Raw genomic sequence first — 23,006 nt, 5'->3', positions numbered from 1 at the left:
TTCAGGGCAGGTTATTCTGCTGGGTTTCAGCGGTTTACATAATGTGAAATGTGACCGAAAAACAGCAACTTTCACCCGAAGTGTTCAAAGTTGCGTCATTGCGCAACGTCGATCCGCGTTTCCGAGCGAAAGGGCCGTGTTCCGTTTGAATCGTCCCTCCTCCGGGGCTCCCCGACTGGCCCGCCGCTGCGCCAGTCAGGCAGAGGGGGCGCGCCGCTTTCTATATGCCTTCGTCTCAATGAGGTTCAGATTTTATTCTCGTGTGTGCCTGTCAGTGAGCACAAGTGCTCGTCCCAGTCCTCCGTTTGGAGTTTACGCGTCTACCTGCGCGCGTCGGAAGCGTTTGGACCGCGTGTTTTGCGCACTATATCAGAGTTGTTTTCTTTTTTTACCGTCTTTATGTGATTTCTGTGTAATAAAAACGCGCCTGAAGTGAACACAACTGTGAAACTCTAAACTTTCCAGTCTTATGCGGCTCGACTCCTCAAAAGAAGCGGAGCGTCTTTCCTGGGAAACTCACGGAGCCATTCTTCTCAACCATGTTCGGCAAGTGCTCCGCTGTGTTCGTGAGCGTCATCTTTTTGGTGCGGGGGCTCTGGGCTCACGAGTGCACGCCGTGTAACCTCCGGACATGTTCCGTCAAAGCCCCGCACGACTGCGAGGGTGGCCGGACCTTGGCCAGGGATCCGTGCGGATGCTGTGACCAGTGCGCCCGGCTGGAGTTGGAGCCATGCGGCGGACAGGACTGGGCGCACGGCTACTGCGCTCTGGGGCTGACCTGCGCTTCCATCAACTCCACGGGAGCGGTAGAAATTCCAGAAATAGGAGTGTGTAAAGGTGAGTAAAAGACTCTTGTCTGAAAATGTTGTGTATGCTTTGCTGCTGGGGTTGAAACATGTTTATTGAAGAGCATGTTGAGGGCATCTCTGTTGAAATGCCCGTGTCTGCTGCCAGGTATGAGAGACCCGGACCATAAGAGGATTCGTTTTCAGCTATTCTAGCTCCTTTCAGTAGCTCCCCCTCCCGCTCATTTGCCACTAGATTAAATGTCAGTTTTCGGTTTCAGGCACGTGGTTTAATGAATAACCAGCTGGATTTATCTCAGGATTCTATCAGCTGGGGGTGTCGGGAATGTAATGGGTTTGCAGGACCGTCGGCGGATTAGGTTCTATCCCATGAATGAGCTCATTTTCCTCACCATTTGTGTCAGAGCAATGTGCCTGGGTCAGGTCTCAAGTAAATGGGTACCAGTGACTTTCTACAGGGAAACCAGTGACAACTGGGATGCTTCTAAACTAACTCACCTGCACTTTGTCTGGTCTGTTTCGGAGTGATTGAAAGGGACTGTTGGCGAGGGGAGAGTGAGCAGCTCTCCAGAGCTGACCCTCCCCTCATCCCGTCTTGGGGTGGTCCATTTCAGGGGATCTCGGGCCCCAGGCCATCCCAGGAGACACTGCTGCTGATTGTGCCTCACATTCAGGTTAAACTGGCGCCTGGAGGACAACTTTGCAAATTAGCAGCTTTGCAGGGGAACCCAAATGATTCCTCTGATTGAGTCATGCCGCTGCCCCACGGCCTTGGGGGGGCCGCGCAACCCTGCTGACCCTTAGATGGGATACACATACGCACAGAATCTTTAGACCCCCCCCTTCAAAGGTTTGAAGGGTGGGTCAAATCAACACCTTCCAGTGTGCTTCCTGGTAGTCTGGCTCCTGAAGGCTGATCCCAGATTTCCCTTCTCATGCTGCAGGGGTCTGAAAATGAGCAGCCTACCAATCATACGCAGAGGGTAAATGTCATCTGCTAAAGGTCCAGGGTGTCAGCTCTTTAATGAGCTATTCAGATGATGCGAGATGTTTCCCCGCCATGTTTATGCCTGAAACAGACTTGAATGTGAACTCTGGTTATTCCTGGATATTCCTCGTCATCTTTTTTCCCCCCTTGAACACTGAGCGGGTTGAGGTTGAAATTCCATCAACCCGATATTTGAGTTGGCTCCCCGCTACCGTTGCACACGAACTGCACTCATGCGTGACAGCTCGCACTGGATCTGAAGGTGAATGTGAGGATGAAGCCTCAGCTCAGAAGCCCTTGCTCATCTTCCGCTTCATCCTATTCGCCTCATTGATGAGCCAAACGGTGACATCTTAGCAGCTTTATTGTTTTTGCTGGACTCTTATGTCTGTGCTCTCACAACAAGTAGCTCTGCAGGCACTTAAAATACCGCGTAGCAGCATGTCTGCCTTGCTGGGACACCGTGTCCGCTGCACTCCTTCACATGCCTTCTACTTGTCTTCCTCTGGTATTATCTAATGTTTCAAAGACTGCCTTTTAAGCTCGCTATCAGCCAGAGGGACTCGAGAGGTCAGCTTTCCCATCATGGCTCTGGATGCCAGGACAAGTGCTCTCAGCGGCTGAGAGAGGATTCCCCCCCTGGGATGAAGCCACAGACCTTGGCCCGAGTCATGCCAGGCCAGACAATAGATACGGAGGCCAGTCCGGCTCAGGGTCAGGGTAAATGAGGCTAAACTGCAGCAGACCAGTTAAGAGAAACTCCATGCGACGCTGTCTTTAGTCTCCAGACAGAGACCTTTTGACTTCCATCTGTTTAAGCGCCACACACATGGGCACCACTGCCTCCGCCTCAAAACGAAATACCCTCCCAGGCACAGGAAAGCCTGGGGATGGAAGGAAAAGTGAAGCTGAGGATCATTTTGAGGTGAACGGAAATCGCAGAGGAAAAACTTTGGTGTGCTTTATTGAAAAGGCTGCTTGTGATCTGCCAGGCTGGCTGCCTGAGAGAGCTATTAACAGCACAGGCTGACTCAGGTTAGAGGTGGTGTAACCTTCCACAGGCAGCCGACATTAAGAGCAGTGTGTGGCCTTGCGCTAGGGCTGAAAACCATGACAAAAGACTCCAGTTTTAGCATGCTGTGGCGTATTTCCCGACTCCAGCGTCTCCCGCTGCACTAGCCCGGTAAAGGTCCTGGTGTTTTTGTTATATGATGAAGCCTTTTCACCTTTTCCCTCCGTTGCATTGTTCTGCTCTCGCTGCAGAATTATGATAAGCTTCGCTCGCGCTTGCACACTGCTAGCTGGGGCCTGGGAGTGAAATACTTTAGAAGGTTACTCTGTGCTACAGTTTGTCTCATCCTGTTTACTCTGCTGCCACGCTTGCATGCTTGGACAACTGTGAAGGAGGGTAATTTAGGGGTATATATGTGTGTTTATGTATGCTTGTGAAAGGAACACTGTGGATGTTGGGGTGCTTTATTCTCATGGGTGTCGCTGGGTTTGGGGTTTTTTAGCTCACAATAATGGCGAGACGTTGGAAGGTCTTATATTCCTGCGGATTGTTATGTGTCGTCCAATTTGGACGAAGCTTCGGGGTTAGTGGTTGGGGAAGGGGTGGGTGCTCAGTGGGCCAACGAAGGGTTTGTGGGTAACGGTGGTAAGTGGCGCTGCAGCAGTAGGCAGAGACGGAAACCCTGGGAGGCCTCCTCGGCGTGGAACAAAACAAACAAATGGGGCTTAGAGGTTTAAGGAGTGTGACACAATGAAGGCGGATGGCTGGGCTGAAAGAGGTCTTTCACTCCAGTGTCCAGGCAGCATGTCGCAACCGGGGCTGCGCTCAAAACCTGGCTAGCGTGCCCTGTGATTTCACTTAAACTTCGTCGCTAATGTCATCTCTACGCTCACGTTCTTTCTCTTTGGTTTCTGCTGCTCCTCAGTGCTCCCCGATCACCCTGAAGCCGGCCTGGAGGATGAGCGCTGTCCTCTGATGACAGGCTGCGACAGAGCTGGGGGTCAGTGCGTGTGCGACGCACGCCACTCCTGTTTGGGCTCCTTCGCCTATCCGGACCGAGAAAGCTGCATGAAGCCCGGTAAGTCAGGTGAGGCCCCTTCCATCCCAGATGGGTTCCAAAATTCTGACGCGTGTATTCACGCAAAATGACGAAATCCCCCAGAAGTTCGGGGGAATAATGTTGTCCGTTGGTGCGAGGTAATCCATAACAGATGTGAGGTGACTAACGCTACTCGCATACGAGAGTGGCGTCTTTATCTCTGACTCATCGATGACTGGGGTCTATGTCGGCGTTCCAGAGGGCCGTAGACACGCGCACCGGGAACGACACAGAGAGAAGTACGTGGGCCCGTCCAACCCAGCCTGCACGTTCTCTGGCTGTAACCTGACCTCCGAGGGCTGCGTGTGTGAGTCCCAGAGCTGCCACCACCATTTTGCCTACATCAACCGCAGCCAGTGCCAGGAAGCCGCAGGTAACCTTCAAATGACCCGCTACTGGAACCAGTGGCTTTGGCCAGTTCTGGGTATTTAATCTGAAGAGGGGCGTAGGGATTTATGCAGGCCTCTGAGATGGATTTAGCAACTACAAAGTTACTTTTATAATGCGACACCTGCTTATTTCGAACATTAATATCAGGTGGCTTTTGCTGCTGAGGCCCTTTCATGTCCCGATCACCTTTCAGCAGAATTCCCGTCCCGGCTCATTGCGTGTGAGAAAGGAAGCGTAGGAGTCCGTAGCACTGACCAGTGAAACTGCTGGGATTCTTATGGACCCTTAATGGTTTTACATTATTAGAAATCGTTTTTGTGCCCCTTTTTACCGGTTTAAATCCTCAGTCTCAAATGTAATATTTTCCGGCCGTGTGGGGGAAAGGTATCGATAAAATCCCGGGAAACCTCCATCGAATCCATCCAGCTTTCTTCTTCACGCTCATTTCTCCTTCATTTCCTGCTTTTCTTGCTGGCCAATTTGAGAGGGACTGATCAAATACAGTCATGTTCATGCGACTCTTCATTAAAGCGTGAAAAATCAGCCAGATCTGCCAGAAATTGAGGAACAAGTTCCATAAACATCGAGGGGACATCTCTGAGTGCACGAAGCAAATGCAGCCATAGCTGCAGCAGTAAATAACTGCTTAGAATAGCGGACGCTACGTGCACAGGCCAGAGCGGAGAGCCTAAAGAACAACCACAGATCAACATTCTCCCTGATTACACACATTTAGGTGAAAAAATTAGACGCTCACAGATGGTTTAAGTTGCTAAATATGCAACGCTAACCCGTACCTGCGTAGGTGCCGCGTGACTGCAAAAAGATTTGAAAAACAATATAATGTAAACATGTGTCCGAAACAGCCTCCCGCTGGAGCGTCTAATTGTTTTTTTGTGTTCCTTGAAAATCCACGTGTAAATATAGCTGTGAGACACGTGTTGCTTTCCGTTTGACGTTCCGGCTTTAAAGGAATGCGCAACATAAACACGTCTGCCATCATTTGGCCTTCAGATAAAACGGAACGCGTCTCGAGGCCGCTCGCTCGGTAAATCCCACAGGAAGCGTGTTCGCCAAACAATTGCATTTGAAAACATGTCACTGAGGTCTGGTGTTGCAGGGGAAGATCCGACCCCCCCACATCATAAAGCCCGAGCCAAGCGGATGACAGTTAAAAGTCACGCCAGTGAAAACTATAAACAACATTTTTCAGCAGCTTATAAGTTCTCACTGCGCTCACACACACACACAGACACACACACATCTTTCCAATGGCCCCCCTCATTAAGCAACATACCAGATTGTGTGTCTGTTATGTCTGTAAGTATTCATGTGTGTGCAGAGAGATGCACACGCGGCTGCTGGTGATAATTATCTTGTTTGTGTGGACGTCTCAGCGGAGATATTCCTTTGTCTGTCATCGGGAAGAGCTTCCTCTCCGACCAGGCCGGGACTCTGTGGTTAGGATCTTACTTGCTCGGTCGCGTTGGGCTCCGCGGAGACTGCTTCCATCCAGCCCCCTGTTGCCATGACACAAGCGGTTATTAAGATCTTGTTAGCAGATGTGCGGGAGAGAAAAGGCGTCTCGTAAACCCGCTTCCGCTTCGCATTAATGCCGGTCCTGTCTTTACATGCGCCCGGGACGCTAAAGTGCCAATAAAAACGCCTAAAAAACGGTTTCTGAGGGGAACTATAGATTCACTTCTCACTTTCCGTCAGTGGCTGTAATTTGGGAGGAACCCTTTGTGCACCAGGCGTGTTACCCGCATGTTGGGGGGGAAAAGGGATGTGATAAGTGCAGGCGGGTGAAAGGGGGGGGGTGGCAGACGCAGGAAGACGGCGAATCAAAACATGCCATTTTTGTCCACCTATTTTTGTCAAGTGTCGGCCCAAGAGGCTTCGGAGGGTGGCGTTTGGTAATTTTACGCCCAAGAATGGTTTACATATTTCATGTGCGATAAGGCCCCTGGCTGCTTTTTCAGAGGAATTCCCCCCGCTGCTCCCTGAAGAGAGGATGAGTCAGTGGATTCAACCGCAACCGGAATCCCTTCATACTAACATTTGTGTGATGAGGCACACAAGAATTAAGCCATCTGGTTGTCCGCCGATGTTTTTGTTTCTTTTCTTGGCTAGCAGTCACGCTGAAGTTAATGCAGGGGGAAGCGGCGTGCACAAGCTGACCCCACGCCCACAGAGTCACACGCCCACGAATGCCACCACCGTCCTGCCTCGCGTAGCCCGTGTGAAAGGACTGTTAGTTCTGCTTGGTTGCAGGCTCTTTGTGGTGGAGCTATTTCCGGCCAAGCTGGACCTGCAAGTGGCTGGCAGGGGCATGGGATGCCTTGGTGAGGGTCGGTGTAGCCAGAGAGCTGCCCAGTGGGTCATTACTTCTGTTGGTATGGGTAAGGGGTTCAAAGACGAAAGAAAAGTCTTGTGTGTTGCCCGAAAAATGAGGTGGATTTCAATGGAATGGCACCTCTCGGCCGGTCCATCCAACAGCCAACGCATACCCGTGTATGTTCAACAGATGAGGCCTAGATTACGATCATAAGCAAACTGTACTTCCTTTAAATGGCAGGACTGAGGCGCATATTGACCCATTTTTCAGCAGATGCCCTGATAGGCGGTGCACGCTGCGGACGTCGAGGCCTTCAGTCAGATACCAGCGGTGCGTGCGCTTTGTCATTTTAATCCCGCTGGCCATCTGACTGCGAGAGAATGCACACGTGCTTGCTATACTCGCTGGGCTCCCTCGCAGACATCTGAAGATTCTCATTTCACCCTTCAAACATTCACAGCTGCGCCCGAGGAGATCGGCCTGATCAAATACCTATTTACTGGGAGCGAGGGAGCGGCGCATGCAGGCGCGCACGTCTGCCACCGACCACCTCGTGCTTCGAACTCCAGACACCGTCCTGCAAAGTCTCTAGAGTCTCTTTGCAATGACCCCCGTCTGTGCCTTTTGGCCCCCCTCTGTTACCCTCCTGCTCCGTTTACTCACACACGTTTGACACAATAGGCTAATAGCCGAGCTCCGCGCCTCCACAGATCCACGTGAAGTAACCCTTCCTGGGGTAACTTTTAAAAACCTCAGGACAAACCCGAAATCTGCAGAGAGCACCGAGACTGAGACGGCTTTGTTCTCCGCTGACTTGCTTCCAAAGTCAGCGAGTGAACAGAACTCACATTGTGTGCTTTTTTCCATGAGTAAACTCAGGCTGTCAACACAGCCTCCTCTGCCTGGCCAAGCCGCTCTGGTTTGGTGAAAGACTCGGCTCCTTGTACTCAAAAAGAAGGAAACCCCCCCCCCCCCCCCTTAAGATAGAAGGTGTTTTTCTCCCTTTAATGAGCTGCTGACATGCCCAAGATATGCGGCGCTAATAAAGGAGACTTTCCGTATCCTACCGCTCCCAGACGTGTGTCAGGTGTGCCTTGCAGGTCAGAGGTTTCCTGTTCTTTGTTATCTTTCAGTCACACGTGTTGCCCAATCTTGGAAGGATTTAGCAGACCTAACGCACCAGATCTTGTGCGCTCGTGCTAGCTGGCACACGGCCACCATTGTGATAAAAAAAATGGTTTAGTAGGTGCTAATTACACAACCACAAATGGCAGAGGATAAAATCCATTTGCCGCTGTCTCTTCACCCCATTCCCTCACTCTGCCTATTGTGTGGATAAATGCATCAGCCAGAAAATTATCTTAATTGGACCTGCCAGGGTTGGAGGGGTTTTGGCGGGTGCATATAATTCTGTTCATTTAAATGACAATAGTCTGTCTGCCAGCTGCTTTTCCCGCCGCTCTCTAACCTCGGCTATTATCGCCGCTGAAAGACTAATCAGCCTTCTCCGAGACGCGTAACAATGCATGGAAAGTGTTTTTCACTGCAGAACATTGTGCGCGAGCGATCCTCCGGGGTAATTTCTATGGCTTTAAGCGGTGCGCTCGAGGTTTTCATATGCAAAACCAGCTGAGCAACGGCAGCAGAAGACGTTCAACTTCACTGGATGTGAGACGCAGGCCAATCAGTGCTTCCAACTGAAGTTTATTTAACTCCGGCGTCGGAGCGAGGCCAAAAACCGTTAAAAGGGTTGCAGCCTTGCTTAATTCTGGGGTATAGCCCTCCCTCATTTTCTTTGACACTGCTCAGCTGTGATGTTTATCAATGAGAGCCTTGTGGCGGCCTTTACTGTTCCCAGGTTGCTCGAGTAAACGGTACAGAACAGATATTTTATACTGCCTCTCTGTTTATCTAAAAGTCTGACCTTTCCTCATTCCCCAGCTTCATCTGTCAGAACCGTTACTCCCACCAAATAAGGTCTTTTGGCCCCTCTTCTCCGTGTTGATGCTGGGTCAGATACACATCAGATGGCTGCATAATTGCAACAGCAGCAGAGGAAGGGGTCAGACTGGGGCATCACAAACTTTGACCCTGACCTGCTGACTGCTATCTTGTGTCGGAGCCCAAAGGGATCCACTTACCGGTCCTAGAATGAGTCACGTCCTCGCGTTGCATCTGCTTCGATCTGGAAAGGCCATCAACAAAAAACCAAAACCGAATGCACGTGACACAGTCGTTGTGCAACAGCCAATTAGCCTCTAATAATGTGTGGTAGCAGACTTGTTACCACAGTGATTTGTCATATCCCATATCCATTCTCTGCTTTGAACTCCAACAAAGTGGTCATTGACTCTGCTCTCAGGAGGTGATCTGGAAAATAACTCAATGATTGACAATTATAGTGCGAGCTCGGCCCGATCCTCTGCCCCCACCTGCACTGTATAGATTACAGTTACACAGAGGAGCAAAATAAACACGTCCCTTTGGTTACGGTAACCCAATCTTTGTAAGGTAGCTACTGTTCTCATACAATGACTGTACTGAGGGGCCCTCCACTTTCCTTTCCCTGAGCAGTTTCCAAAATACATCCTCAAACCCTCCAGATCAGAATTCTAGCGCCCGTGCAACCGTTTTCCAACATTAACCAGGGGTTTTAGCTATTATTTTGGCTCTGCTACCAGGATGGATAAACACATTCTGCTATGCTAAGTAACGGGGAGGTTCTAAACTGGCAGCAAGAAAAAGCTCCATTGAGGTTTGACAGGTATTAATGACTTCTTTTAGACTGTGAGGGGCTTCTAGGGGTTTCATGTCAGTTGGGTTGGACTGGAGGGTGCTGCAACTCAACTCTAAGGGGCTTTAGTGGAAACTCATGTGCATCACTGATTCTACACATGACTGAGACACATCTGATTCAGTCGAGTCTGGACCCACATGTCAAGGTGTCCTTAATCAACAGAATGAGCCCCAAATTGCTCTTCTGAACCCTGCACCCTGCAAACATGCTTGCTGCTACCATCGCAGATGTAGACGTGTAGTGAGTGTTAAGTGGGCCATGATCTTGTCACATTTAGGATGTTTCCTTTATCCTAACCTTGATTTGTGTCTGTCTCTGTCTTCCAGAGGAGCTGAGGTGTGCTGGGGTTGTGTGTCCTACCCTGGAGGTATCTTCCTGCCCAGAGGATTCTGTCCTGACCAAGAGTTACACCCCCCCAAACGGTTGCTGCCCCTCTATACCACCCCAGTGCACCTGTGACCTCAGTGCCTGCCACAAGCCCCACTGCCCGAGTGGACAGCGCGCCGTTCCTCTCAGCAAGGCCAGCGGTCGACCGGGGGACTGTTGTGACATCTATGATTGTCAGAAAGGTGATTTTTGCACTCTACACAATCTCTTCCAATTGCTCTGCCGGGGGGGGGGGGGCACACAGGTGGGGTGAAAGTTAGCGCCTTGGAGGAAGCGATTTCTTTATCCTCTGAAAAGGGCTTTTCTTCCCACTGATTAATGAGCAGAGATGAAAAGGCAGAATGTTGAATCTATAATTCCTGCCGGGGCTGTTTAACGGGCCGAGCTCACCGCTCTGTGTTCACAAGCATTTTTCAGGGCTGGACGTAAAATATTTCGACTTCCTCTGGGGCAGTTAAATAAAATTGATTTGCGGGAAGTGAACTGCAGAAGAAAAATGACAAGCAGAGAGCGTGGACCTTGATCCCACATAGAAAGACCTCAGATGAGGCCCGGGGCCAGCCAGGAAGGTCAGGGAGACGGGGAGGGGACCTGCGGTCCAGAGCTGTTTACTCTGCGCTCCCAACAAATATTCGCTGTTTTACCAACAGAACAAATTCCCATTCTGGCCTCTCCACTTGAATAAATGAGTGCCGTGTCCTGGAATTAATGGACTTAACGAGCCTAGTGACCAGAAAAGTGCTTAGGCTATGAATTTGCTGAACAGAAGTGCAGTGTCAAAGGGTTCCTGTCTGGTCACACGTCCAACGGGAAAAGGTTCAACAGTTCATTGATGGGAATGCTTTTTATGTGCTCCAGTCTGCCAGTGGGGAGGGTAATCGAGTCCGGCAGCCTAGTGGGGGCTGAATGGCAGCCGTGGGGGCCATGGGATCAGTGTTTTGATAACAAGTGTCTGCTGCCCTTTGGGTCTGGGGCTTGATGCCTTTTGTGCTCCCACTACTGTCCGTTAGGCCCGCATGACTGCGCGCCGCGTCGGGAGGCTCCACAGATGGAGACGCGGTGGGGACAGACTGGTTTCCACCTGATGCCACAGACGCGCACGTCGTAGCGCACGTCAGTTGTCAACTGGAAACGAGTTAAGGTTAAACACGGGGGCTCATTTTTAGCCCGTGTCGGTATACGCAGCGACAATAAGTCCCACCTGTGTGTTTTGGCCCCCGCCCACGATGGACCCTTTCCACTGCTGGCTCCTGAAGGGCTGCAACTGGGTGGCAAAGGAAACCTGGCAGCACCGTCCTGACCCGATGTCATCTAATGTTACAGATAATCCCGTTTGATCCCATTTAGCCTTGCTCTGTTGTTGATTAACACTTTAGCTGGCAGAGTGAGCCCCCCCCCCCCCCCCCACCCCCCCCCCCCCCACCCCCCCCACCCCTCCGCAGATGCCTTGTAAATTCAGGGCTGCGTGAGTTCTTTTGAACTCGCCCGTGTTAAACAGTAGGGCTGAAATCGCCACAGGAATGGTTTCCAGTTCACTCCAGCCTGAACTCCCAATAAGCAACAACCAGCAGCACGTCTGCTAGTTCTGGAACCAGTGAAGCTGGTGACCCGTCCCTCCAGGATGGTGGAGTCGGGTTTGGTCCGGTTAGAGACTGAACGCGACCCCGTGCGGCGTAACGGACGCCTCCGATTGTGTTCAGCTCCCATTGCAGCTCAGCAGAGACTCTGGGAGGCACAAAGAGGAAAAAAGGATAAAGCAGAATGATGATGAAGAGGGGGAAAATAAATCCCCACTCTCTGTTGGCCCATCTGCTTTGCATTAGCGCGCGGCGCTGCTTGTCAGGAGGCGCGGGGGTCGTCAGACGCTCGGAGGCTCCGCTGGAAGGTATGGCGTGCAGATGCTGCTTTATCCTCCGCCCTCATCCATGGAAATGCCGGGCCCAACATCTGCTCGCATCTGTACAATACAGCGACGTGCCTCTGTGATCCTGGAAACTTTCTTATGTAACCACATTGCCTCACCTCTCGCGCTGCTGTGAGTTTGAGGAGTTGTGTGGTTGCTCAACAATGACCACCCAAACCACCGCGGTGTGCTTCGGCGGGTAATTGAGCGTTTCCAGTGGAAGGGCTGCTCGTGGTTTAGAAAACTACCATTTGTTTTTCCCGATTAACCGTGTTTCCTTCAGACAATTTGTGGAAATTAAAAACCCAGAACATTTTGCCAACACGTTTAAGGAATGATTTAAAGCTAATTAATGGGGGGTTGTGTTAAAGAGCCAGTGTTTTTGACCCCTCTTTTTCAGATCTGTGTAACTACGTTACACTGAGCTGTCGTGGTAAATGCAAAAACAAGCAAACGTGACTGTTAAATTACCCAAATTTCTCTTCTAACTGGATAAATGTAATACAAGACGTGTTATTGGAGGAGCTCTGGAGCTGTTAAATGTCTCCAATGTTGATTTTGCCCTCAGAAAACAAGCTTTTTAAATTAGCTCCTTCCTTGACTTTTGAATATAGGTGACACCACCCTTTTGGAAAGTCACATGACTTTCCTGTCACATGATTGTCACCTGATCACCACAACATGATGCTTAGCTAAGGGCTTTAGTGAGCTCAAGCCAAACATCCAGCTAGTGATAGGAGGAGCAGGAGGATAGATGCTGGTGAAGCTAAGCAGGTCATAGCGTCGATTCCCGCCACGAAGCCTCGAACCCTCGAACCCTCCACATCCTCTTTCTCTTCCTCTACACTGTCCAATATCGTTTCCAGGTTTGAGAGATCTGTGAAGTTCCTCCCTGTGGACTTGGCTTTATTGTCTTATAAATGCCGACACCCCTCGGCCGTCGGTGCCGATCTCAGTCCAGTTAAGACGAACACCCACCTCAGTCGAGCCAAACGCTGATGGGCGGATGTTTGGCACTTGAAGGTGTCCACGTCTGAAGCTCCGGCGCTCATTTGGCTCGACAGCCATGATTACGTTTCCGTTCTGAACAACCACAGGGCGAGAATAATCTTTCCCAAATGTATCGGGCACCCTCGTGGTGGTCGGTTCAAACATGGCCGCTGATTCCCGATCGCCTCTGTTCTCTTCAGTCTCTCCTAAGTGCGTCCACAACGGGAAGGAGTTCCTTGAGGGGGAGGTGTACCGCATGGACCCGTGTTGGCTGTGCCAGTGCCGCGGCGGGATCTCCTTCTGCTCCAAGGCGGAGTGCGCTGAGCTGGACTGTGAAAACTTCTACATTCCTGAGGGCGAGTGTTGCCCCGTCTGCATAGGTATGCACGTCAGCCACTCGGCGTTATTACGCTCCCACGTCTTTCTCTCACATCCTCTCGTTTTCTGATGATTTTAATGAGTTCTGGAGATTCTGGTTAAGCTCTCTGGTCTAATCGGCTCTACAAATCCTGTGGTGGCGAGAATGAAATCTCCAGCCGCTAATTAGCGCAGCTAGCCTACCTTGACTCTAAACACTGTTCATTTTATGATCCGTGCATTTAGGCTAATGAAGGCTATTTAGGCCTTTATTACCTTTTTATAGAATTTTTACTGGATGAAAATCTTTCAGTTCTTCATCAGTTTTTGAATGATTCTAAATGAAAGGTGCGTGTTGGCGGGACGGAGCCGAGGCTTAATCAGATCTGAATTATGGGACCAGCGTTCAGACAAGAGCGTAACTCCGAAGGAATGGATGGTATTTCATGGAATTTGAAGTCAGATGTTTGCATAAGAAACACATTTTTAGGCGAGTGGTCGGGGAGGAACTCTACTGTGAGCTCATGTTTGGTAGTTGGGGGGTAAAAAGGTTCATTAATTGTCTGTGCTGTCCTTAAAAATCTTACATTAAGACATAACTTACTCAGCCAAGAAAGCTACTTATGTGTTTTATGAGATAATAACTCATTTAATACCTCTTCCTTTGACATTAACTTAGCTAAAGCTCTAGTATGTTGCATTCTGGGAGTTTGGAGGCACTAATACAAACCAATCTTGGCACCGGCTTCACCACTGCTGATCATCAAAGCGATCACCGAAGGGTCTAAAGCGACGCTTTAAAGAGTCATTTTTAGGGTCACGGTCAAATGTGTGTGGCAGTGAAAGTGGAGAAGAAAAATGGATCCTTTCAGGTTAATGGCAGCCAGATGGGCAGCACCTCCCGTCTGACGTGACTCTGCAGCGTGCCGCCGCAACACGTGTGGAACGTTCGCATCAACACCGAGGCTATAAATGAGTTGCGTGTACTTGTGGAATGATGTCAACCTGCAGGCGTCAGAATGCTAAAAAAGCCTTCAGTGTTGCGAGCTAATGCTGGCGGGCAACAATACACATGAAACCACGGCAACGAGAGGTCGGGACAGTGCTGCACCACTCATTTAATGATGCAAATCCCGGATTGGTCCATAAACGGCGCCGCAGCCGTCAGCCTTTTTCCACTGTCGTCGCAGGAAGTTGTTCCTGTAGCAGTTCTGCCTCGAGGGGACTGGTGATGTGGTCCACTAGAAACTTTAAAGGACCACAGTAAAAGACCCTCTCATCATTGAGTTAACAACTGACCGTGTAAATCAACCGGTTAAATGATCGTGATGATCACAGAGCAACGTTCTTTAGGTTGCGTCAGTGTCGCAAGCTAAATGGTCGTTTTGGGTTAAATTGGCGTCTAGGCGTCCCCTTCCTTCACCCCGTCCTCTTCTTCTGTCCTCCCAGATGTGGAGCTGCTGGCGGTGGACAGCACCAAGGCCAGCTGCTGGGTCAACAACAAACTGCGGGCTCACGAGGAGCAGTGGAAGGAGGACGACTGCACCTTCTGCCAGTGCGTGGACTCGGAGCCGCACTGCACGGCCATGGCCTGCAAGCAGAGCTGCCAGAACCCGGTCAAGATCCCCGGAGAATGCTGCCCTTTCTGCGAAGGTACGGAGAGCAAGGGGGGGGTCGATGCGTTCCAGGGCCCGAGTGGACCCCTGTACCGCACATAAGAGGCTCCGGCGTCCTCTTGGTTCTGCCACAGAGGCCGTGTCAGCATGGGCTCATTAAAGGGAGGCCACAGAGCATTCTTGGGGCCGCGGGCTCCTTTGTGCGCCTTTATTACAGTTGCCCGCCAAAATGAGACCCACCTGCGTGTGTGTGGGAGGCAGCATAATAGAAGTGGATCCTTTCTTTATGCGAGCGTAATTAGTTACAGCTCGTTGGGCTACTCCTCCCACCGAACGTGTCCGGAGAGCAGCTTCTGACAGCCCGTGTGTGGCTCTTTTGTTGTGGCTTCACAACAAATCTGGCCCCCACCCAGGGGAGATTATAATCTAATTTCAGTCCAGTGGGGTCAATAACGGGAGACAGAGGGGTCCGACCCAGCGTCCCGCCGCGGTGTAATTTCATTTCATCTTTATTATTTAGCGTCTTTACGATCAGAATTGTCTGTAAGCGCTTTAGAGTGGCAAAAAACACTCCTCTTTAACAGGATGAAACCTTGAGCAGGACCAGGCTCACACAAGGTGACCCTCCAGTTGGCAGAGGGGTGGGGGTGGGGGGGCAGATAGATGAAAGAATAGACATAAATCATGCTAATACATTCATTACAACAATGTGTCTTTATGATAAATGAGCGGGTCACTGGGGTTGCATGCCAGAGGTCAGCAGGTCATCGCACAGCTATGAAGTTGCCGGAACCTGTAGGTATAGAATCGGGGGGGGGGGGTACAAAATGCTGCAGTTATCAGTAATTGCTGTTTGGCTATTACGGTTAGCGTTAGCTATGCTTGAGGGTTTCTGTGCACGACGGTTGAAGAACCAATCGTTGGATGCTGGGAAGGTTGTTGCTGATGCCCCCCCCACCCCCCTTCCCACCCTTTCGTCCTTCAGAGCCTTCTTATGAAACCGTGAGCCCCTTGCTGTGCCCTCCCATGGACAACTGCTCCCTGTCCGGTATCGACTGCCCGTACGGCTTCCAGCAGGACCAGAATGGGTGTCTGCTCTGCCAGTGCCTCAGCAGTAAGTCCGCTCTCCTTCCTCAGCGTTGATGGATCTGAAGGGTTCAAAGCCTCGAAGGGGGGGCATGAACGTGGCCTCACTTGGCGTTTGAGCAGCCACGTGCAGCCGCCGCTCCAGCCTGTGATGGATGGTTGTGGCCGCCATCACATGACCGCCCTCCCTCCCTGCGCTCTTTCAGACGACTCCTGCCCGGACCTGGGACGCTACTGCCCGCTGCAGTGCCCCACGGGCTACGAGAGGGACGACTTTGGCTGCGAGGTGTGCGAGTGCAGCATCCCCGCGCCCAGGTGCCGACCCCTGACCTGCAGCAAGACCTGCGCGTACGGATACGTGTGAGTAGCCCCGGTGGCGCCGAGCCCACCTGCGCTCCTTTATCTTCCTTTTTCAAGCAAACGTGGCCGTGCTGCGACTTGCAGGAAATGAGACGCCGGTTATGTAAGACAGTGAGTGAGAGGTGAGCAGTTTCATAATGGACCGACGTTGTTGTCCAGTTAGCGGCTAATTCAAATATTACAGCGCTGATACAACAGTTAGCATCGTTTAATAAACAGCTACTAAGTAAAGCCAAGTCAACACAGCCATGTAAATAACAACAAAACACAGAAACCAGCAACAATCACACAGATGGAGTCCAGTCTCATTAATCCAGTGCCTGTTTGGAATTCTGGGAAAAGAATTAATCAGGGGCAAAACTAATTTATAATCCTAAATAAATGGTTCTTTGCTGGTGGTGAGTCTCCTGTGTGTGTGTGTGTGTGTGTGTGTGTGGTGTGTGTGTGTGTGGTGTGTGTGTGTGTGTGTGTGTTGTGTGTGTGTGTGTGTGTGTGTGTGTGTGCTCGCTAGACTGTGAGGTCCTTACAAGGATCTCGGCCCCTTGCAGCTCCCGTCCCCCTAATCCCGTTTAACCCATCACACATCTGGAAGTGGTCTTAACCGGAACATTTCTTCCGCTCTCATTTCATAAATCATTGCTTCGTCTCAAAACAATGAGCAAATGTACACGCAGTTGGCGTTCCTGAGGCCCTGCCCCCCCCCCCCCCCCCCGTACTGCGGAACCGCGGCTTAGAGCGGCCTCGGTGTGTTTGCTAAAAGATACGTGTGCAGCGGTCGGGTGAGGGAGCCGGCGGGGGTAAAGGAGAACGGGAAGTCCGGGTTCCTTCGTGAGACTGTCTGAGAGCTCCAAAGCCTCAGAATTCAGCCACCCCCAAAGGCCCCTGGGGGCCCCCCAGTACCTCCCTGAGCCTCTCTATCTCCCCGGAGCTGTTTGGTATTTCACACAAAGCCTCCCTCTGCGTGTTTGTACAGTCGGGCAGCGGCCGGTCCGGAGGTCCAGTCATCCACGTCAACCATCCACAGCCTGCTTTTATCAGACTCGCCCCTCACACATGAAGATTAATCAAGCAATTACCCGAAGCTAATGAGGTCGTTGCTTCATTAACAAGATCTCATCGCTTATCCGAAAGGGAGGAAAGACAGCTGGATCGTAGCTTAGCGTAGCACTGAAGTGATCCGTTTTTTGGGGGTGTTTTTTATCCCCTTTTTGCATCAATTCCTGTTTTAATTCCTGCATAAATCCTTTTTCATCCCTCAGGAGGAACAAACATGGCTGCGAGATGTGTCGCTGCATCAAGTGTCCTCCCTTCACCTGCGACAAGCACTGCAGCGACGGCTACCGCCAGAACAAGAAGGGCTGCTCCATCTGCATGTGTAAAGGTAACGCCCTCTGAAGCATGCCGAACAAAGACGGACTCTATTCCCACTGGTCACATTTCTGTTAAGATGATGGTCCTCAGAAGAAGGGGGGAAAAAAACTGGTTGCTCAATATGGTAGCGAAACCGCTAACAGAGGAAGCTAATGGAAGAGGAAGAAAGTGTGTTTTTCTCAGTTTCGTGCTTATTTTGGTGTTCGACAACATTCCATTTAAAATACACACACACACATCCTCTTTCATCCACATCTTCTCACTTTTGAGACTTTTTGGGTTTACTCTGATCCGAGTTTAAGGCAAACAAACCGATGCCGTGTTTACGCTGCACCACATTTTAGCTGCTTCTTTAGTAACTGCAAATATCTCGACCTCTGGCGTTTCCTGTGTGGCGCGCGGCCGTAAATAACCTGCTGTTTGCCTGATTCTTCCCGTGAATTCTTGCCTATTTTCTAAGTTTACCGGACAGAAACAGACATAAACACGTTTAATCGGCCGTTGCTATGAGCGGAGGACGGTTGTACGAATATTGACGCAAAGGTTGGTAAACATTCCTTTAGTCAGAACTGGATCCAGTTAGCTCCCGCTAATGAAACTGGACAGAACGCAACAACGCCGGCAGGTTTTTCGGCTGAATTTCCGAGCGTCTCTGCTGATCCGCGTCCTCCGACGGGCCGATAACCTCTCTGCCTTTCCTGTGTGTAGAAAGCGCCCACGTTCCGAGCACCACCGCCCCGGCGCCGCCCACGCCCGGCTTCTGCCTCACCTCTAGCGGACGCCGATACGAGGAGGGCGACGGCTGGCACGACGGCTGCCGCGACTGCTACTGCCACTCGGGCCGGGAGATGTGCGTCCTCATCTCCTGTCCGGTTCCCAGCTGCTCTCAGCCCGTCGTGAGGTCGGACCAGTGCTGCCCGACGTGCGAGGGTACGTCTCAGGTCGTCTTTTTGGCCCCGCCTGCTTCCCCGTTGCTGCTTTCAGAACCAAAAACGGCTCTCGGAGTCGCTCTTTCATTCCCGCCACATTTTTATCCGCTCTTGAGATATTTATAGAAGTGTGACTCAACTTAAAACTTTAAGGAATGTCTACAACTTTTCAGGAGCTCCGCGCCGCCAGGGACACATGCTAACTCCTAACAGCTGTTGGAGCCAGAGAGATTTTTCGTCCCAGGCTAACGCTTTCCTCTTCCTCTCCTCGCCGCCGTAGATGAGTCAGGCAGCGGTCAGCCGGACGGGGTGGACGTGGTGTGCCAAGCCCCCGGGGGGGAAATTTACGTGGAGGGCGAGACGTGGAACCTGGACGAGTGCACACGCTGCACCTGCAGGAAGGGTCGCGTCCTGTGCGACACTGAAGTGTGTCCCCCGGCGCTCTGCCAGGCGCCCATCAGGAACAAGGACACCTGTTGCCACGCCTGTCCAGGTAACTGGGGAAAAAAAGCCAGAGTTAGCGACGGAAAACAGGTCGTAAATTCTGCTACTAGCAAGTATAAAACCTCCTGAGGTGCCAGATGTTTTAGATATGTGAGCTTTTGGAAGGTTGGCCACACAGACTCGTAAAGAAACCGGCCGAGGCCGGTCGGGGTTTAGAAAGGGTTCGTCCAGGCTGCTCACACTGGACGCTTTTTCATAACTCGGCAGAATCGGAATGGCAAGAATGTTCCTGATTTCACTCCATCTGTTCTACTCCCGTGGTTGTTGGGAATAAAGCCCGGCAGCTTGTGTCCAGGCGGACGCGAAAACACACGGATATTTTATTTCCAAGCGTATTCGAAGGCATCAGACTAACCCAAATACGCCCACGCGGCGCAGGGATCAGCAGTGCGTGACCGCGCTCCTCCGGAACGCCGTCCGGCCTTATCGCTGCATCTCCACAAAAGCAGATTGTCAGCGGCTCCTCTTTGATACCGGCCTGGTCACCAGGAATGTGGGAATAATGCACATCTGACTGACAGGCCTGTGATGTATGTGCGCCGCGGTGCGCACGTGCTTTAACTGAACTCTCCAGTCGGAAGGGAGCCGAACATCTAAGGCCTGTGGCGGCCTATTGAGACGGAGAAATGAGATCCCCGAGATGGCGACCGCCATATGGAGGCACTTGTGTTGTACAGTAAAGCAACTTATCTTTAAGGCCTCGCATCTTTAATGGACTAGACGTTAAACTGCGGTTATGTAAAGGTCACACAAAAGCCTTTTTATTTATTTATTTTTCCTGGTCCATTTTCCCGCTGCTAACCTTTTTAGCTCCTCACCGGACCAGCGGTGCACATCAGCAAGAGGAGGGTGTTTTCTCTGCACTTGACTGGAAGGACGGTGCATTTAATGTACAGATCGAGGTTAAAACTGCTGTTATTGTTAGCATTGTTAGCATTGTTAGCATACTGGGAGACGAATGCGTCGCGCGGCCTCCTTGCTCACCCCGACTGTCCCCGTGTGCGTCCCCAGATGAGACCCAGAGCCCCTTGCTGCCGGTGAACAGCAGCCAGCAGGAGTACTGCATCACCAACGACGGAGACGTGCTGCTGGCGGGAGACTCCTGGAGAGCCAACGCCTGCACCAGCTGCACCTGCAACAACGGCACCATTCAGTGCTTCTCCCAGAGCTGTCCGGCCGCCAGCTGCAGGGTGCCCGTCCTGCGCAAGGGCCAGTGCTGCCCGCACTGTCTGGGTGAGCGTTGGTGTTCAGGACCAGCGGGTTTACGTGGGGGGGGGGGGGCCTGCTCTCCGGCGTTCAGTCGTCTGGCGCTACGCGGGCAAACGCAGCCGCCGCTTGCAGCAGCATTCCGTGAAAACGTTCTTTTAGCATCCGCGCATTCACACGTGTTTCCTGTCCCCGGCTGAATCGGCCCGCGACGCTCTCTTTACGGCGCCGCAGGAAGCGAAAGCTCCGCGTCAGCTTTTCCGACCTCAACGCCGGCTCCCATTGTTCCCGCTGATACTTGCCGCCGTTGTTTTTGTTCTTTGTTCTAAATGCGGGTGTTTTTTGTTTTTTTTTTACGATGAAAGAAAGCGCCGGTAAACAACCCGAATTCACACGTGTCCGGAATCTCCTACCCGTTCGGTGGGCAGTGAATGTTACTCCTTTCTCAACAGAAATGACATCACCGGTGCCAGCGGCGCCGTCTACAGATGTCCCCAAGACGACGGTCGTTGTCACGGTGAAGAGCGAGTCGTGGATCACCACCGTCACCGTGCCGACCATCGTCGCCGACAGAGGTCAGTGAAATCACCCACGGCGCCTCGAGCATCAAACGCATCGTTTTTGAATCCTTGTCTCCGCCCCCAGATGCTCCAGGTTCGGTTGAGAACTACCCGAGTCATACGGAGATGGCCCTTATCTACCAATCCGCCGCCTGGATCCTGGCCGGCCTCCTCCTGGCCATCGTGCTCTTCCTCATCGTGGCGATCCTCATCAACAAGAAGAAGAAGTGGGTGCAGATGTCGTGCTACAGCGCGCCAAAGAAGGTGAGGAGCCGCCCGTAAATCACATGAAGCGGCTCATTATTTCTGAAGGACGGGCTTAAAAACGGCTCCTTGATCTTCTGCTCCAACCGGCGCTAAAGCTGTCATGACTTCGGGATTAACGCGGTTTCCCCTCCGACCTGCTCGGCTTCCAACTCAAACGAAGCTCGGTCCTCCGTCAAAAACGCTGACCCGTCAAACTCTGCTGTCAGAAAACTTGTCTGAAGGGATTATCGGAAGCCAAAAATAAGCTAACCACTAAAAACAGGTGGTAAACAGTAAAAGTACGTGGGTTTGAATGTGTTTAACCCACCTACAGAGCAGTTTTTAAATTTGATTATTGATCGTCGAATGCTAACCTAGCCTAAAATGATCTTAGCATTGTTTTTACTCAAAGATTCATCCAAATAAAATCCTGTCCCCCCCCCTGCCCAGACGGTGATCCTAAAGAAAGAGGTGAACAAGAACTCGGTGGTCTACATGGAGCCCTCCAAGGAGAACAAGTTCCAGAACGTGAAAAACGACTGCGGCATCATCCATTTCTCCCCGGAGATGAGCTCCCCCTGCATGGAGAAGATGACCATCCCCAGGGCCAAGCTGAGCACGGGCAACGAGTGGACGCCGCGCTAGCGACCTCGCAAGAGCCGCCCGACCCCTCCCGCTCTTACTGCTGTACAAAAGAGGACGACACACACACACACACACACACTCCCACAAACACACACTTCCACACACACCTTGGGCGTCGGCTTCTTCTTCTCTGAAGCTGAAGATGCTCTCGAAGAGACAAAACGGACCTCACGGACACGTGAAGCCGGTCTGGGCTGCGGTGAAGGACGCAGCTCAGGGAGGCTCCTCGGATGCTCTTCTTTTATTTTCCATCACCTAGAAACTGGAGCAGACAGGAGACGGAAAGGGGTGCGAATCACAACGCCGCCTCTCGTCGTTTTCATTATCGGGACCCAAAGGAACCGACGATCCGGCCGGATCGGCCCCGAGTTCAAGCAGCCAAATACGGAGGCTCCTCGCCGCCCACCCCGATCCCAAACCCTTCTTTTCTGTATATTTCCTCAGTATTCGTGCATGTCGTAGCGTTGTTGTTGGAACGAATGTCTCCCAGTTTGTAAACGGCAGAGCCAAACATTCCCGCTGACCTCCGGACACGGATCCAGCCGTTCCGCAGTCGCGCCGCGGAAGGAGTGGGTCACGAGAGGAGGACGAATGTCAGTTCATCAGCTGCAGTTGACTAAGCGGCGCCGGGTCGCGTCACGTTTTGACCCGGTTGCCGGACGAATGTCTTTGATAGCTCGCTTTGATTGTCACAGCTAGCGGTTAGCCTTAATTCCGTAGCCTTAACGGATTCTGCGACACCTTTTTTCCCATTGATTATCCGTGAAATGTAAAAACGGTGATATATTCCCCCGGCATTTAGGTGAGGAGACAGCATCAATAATGTCTTTGATCAGAATCAAAGAATCAAAGCAGATCAAAGAGCTGGTGATTTTTAGTTTTAGGAAATCTCCCTGTGGGGTTTTTCGGGGGGTGAAAGCGCCTGATCAGGGAATTCTGCGGAGATGTTGAACCACTGGCGCGAGTGAACACGAAGCATCGCAGATCCCGACTCACCACATTCTGATGCCAAAATTGGTTGGAGACCAATTCCCAATGAAGTGTTTAGGAATTGTGTAGATTTGTCTTTTTCTTTTTTGGAATTCTGAATCTTGTGCTTTAAAATGAAGAGGTGACTGTTGACTTTGGCAATTCTTTGTTCGTGTAAAAAAATTAGTTGAAATTAGCAGGACAGAAGAGTACCTTATTTATTTTTTCACATAGCTTTATTTATTAATACTATAGGTTGAGATTTTTTTTCTTTTTTATGAACTCCTGGTAGCCAAAGCTGCTGTACATTGTAGACTATTTACCATTTCTATCTGCTATATTCTATACAACCTTATTTATTTCACTGTTGCAAACCTGTAAATATGTTTCCTAGATGAACTGTAACATTTACACTTATTTTGAAAAATAAATCTGTGAACCAAAAGC

At 51.2% G+C, this 23,006-nt stretch overlaps 1 protein-coding gene across 3 annotated transcripts; it reads left to right on the top strand.

The window, feature by feature from the left end:
• The first annotated feature begins 248 nt into the window (after window positions 1–248).
• crim1 (cysteine rich transmembrane BMP regulator 1 (chordin-like)) lies at window positions 249–23,004 on the top strand. 3 transcript variants are annotated; one of them, XM_057011807.1, is made up of 15 exons: window positions 249–837; window positions 3,732–3,884; window positions 4,105–4,278; window positions 9,757–9,999; window positions 12,911–13,090; window positions 14,517–14,720; window positions 15,669–15,797; window positions 15,976–16,129; window positions 17,389–17,510; window positions 18,209–18,430; window positions 18,710–18,922; window positions 19,945–20,166; window positions 20,592–20,714; window positions 20,785–20,963; window positions 21,396–23,004. In XM_057011807.1, the coding sequence occupies exons 1-15, from the start codon at window positions 540–542 to the stop codon at window positions 21,588–21,590; spliced, it is 2,811 nt and encodes a 936-aa protein (XP_056867787.1). In that variant the 5' UTR covers window positions 249–539; the 3' UTR covers window positions 21,591–23,004. The 3 variants fall into 3 exon arrangements, with proteins under 3 accessions (XP_056867787.1, XP_056867786.1, XP_056867788.1); XM_057011806.1 differs by having other exon boundaries at window positions 3,732–3,893; XM_057011808.1 differs by lacking the exon at window positions 4,105–4,278 and having other exon boundaries at window positions 3,732–3,893.
• Window positions 23,005–23,006: the final 2 nt, after the last annotated feature.

This window comes from Takifugu flavidus, chromosome 16 (assembly GCF_003711565.1).
Source record: "Takifugu flavidus isolate HTHZ2018 chromosome 16, ASM371156v2, whole genome shotgun sequence".
Taxonomy (NCBI): domain Eukaryota; kingdom Metazoa; phylum Chordata; class Actinopteri; order Tetraodontiformes; family Tetraodontidae; genus Takifugu; species Takifugu flavidus.
The sequence above is the reverse complement of the archived record's forward strand: the minus strand, read 5'-3'. Positions and strand labels throughout refer to the sequence as shown.

What these genes read in the sequence shown, in the direction of transcription:
- crim1 (XM_057011806.1), top strand. Translation starts at nt 540, where the DNA reads ATGTTCGGCAAGTGCTCCGCTGTGTTCGTGAGCGTCATCTTTTTGGTG. An exon ending in AGAAATAGGAGTGTGTAAAG is followed by an intron (nt 838 to 3,731) that starts GTGAGTAAAAGA and finishes GCTGCTCCTCAG; the next exon opens with TGCTCCCCGATCACCCTGAA. An exon ending in GTGTTGCCCCGTCTGCATAG is followed by an intron (nt 13,091 to 14,516) that starts GTATGCACGTCA and finishes CTGTCCTCCCAG; the next exon opens with ATGTGGAGCTGCTGGCGGTG.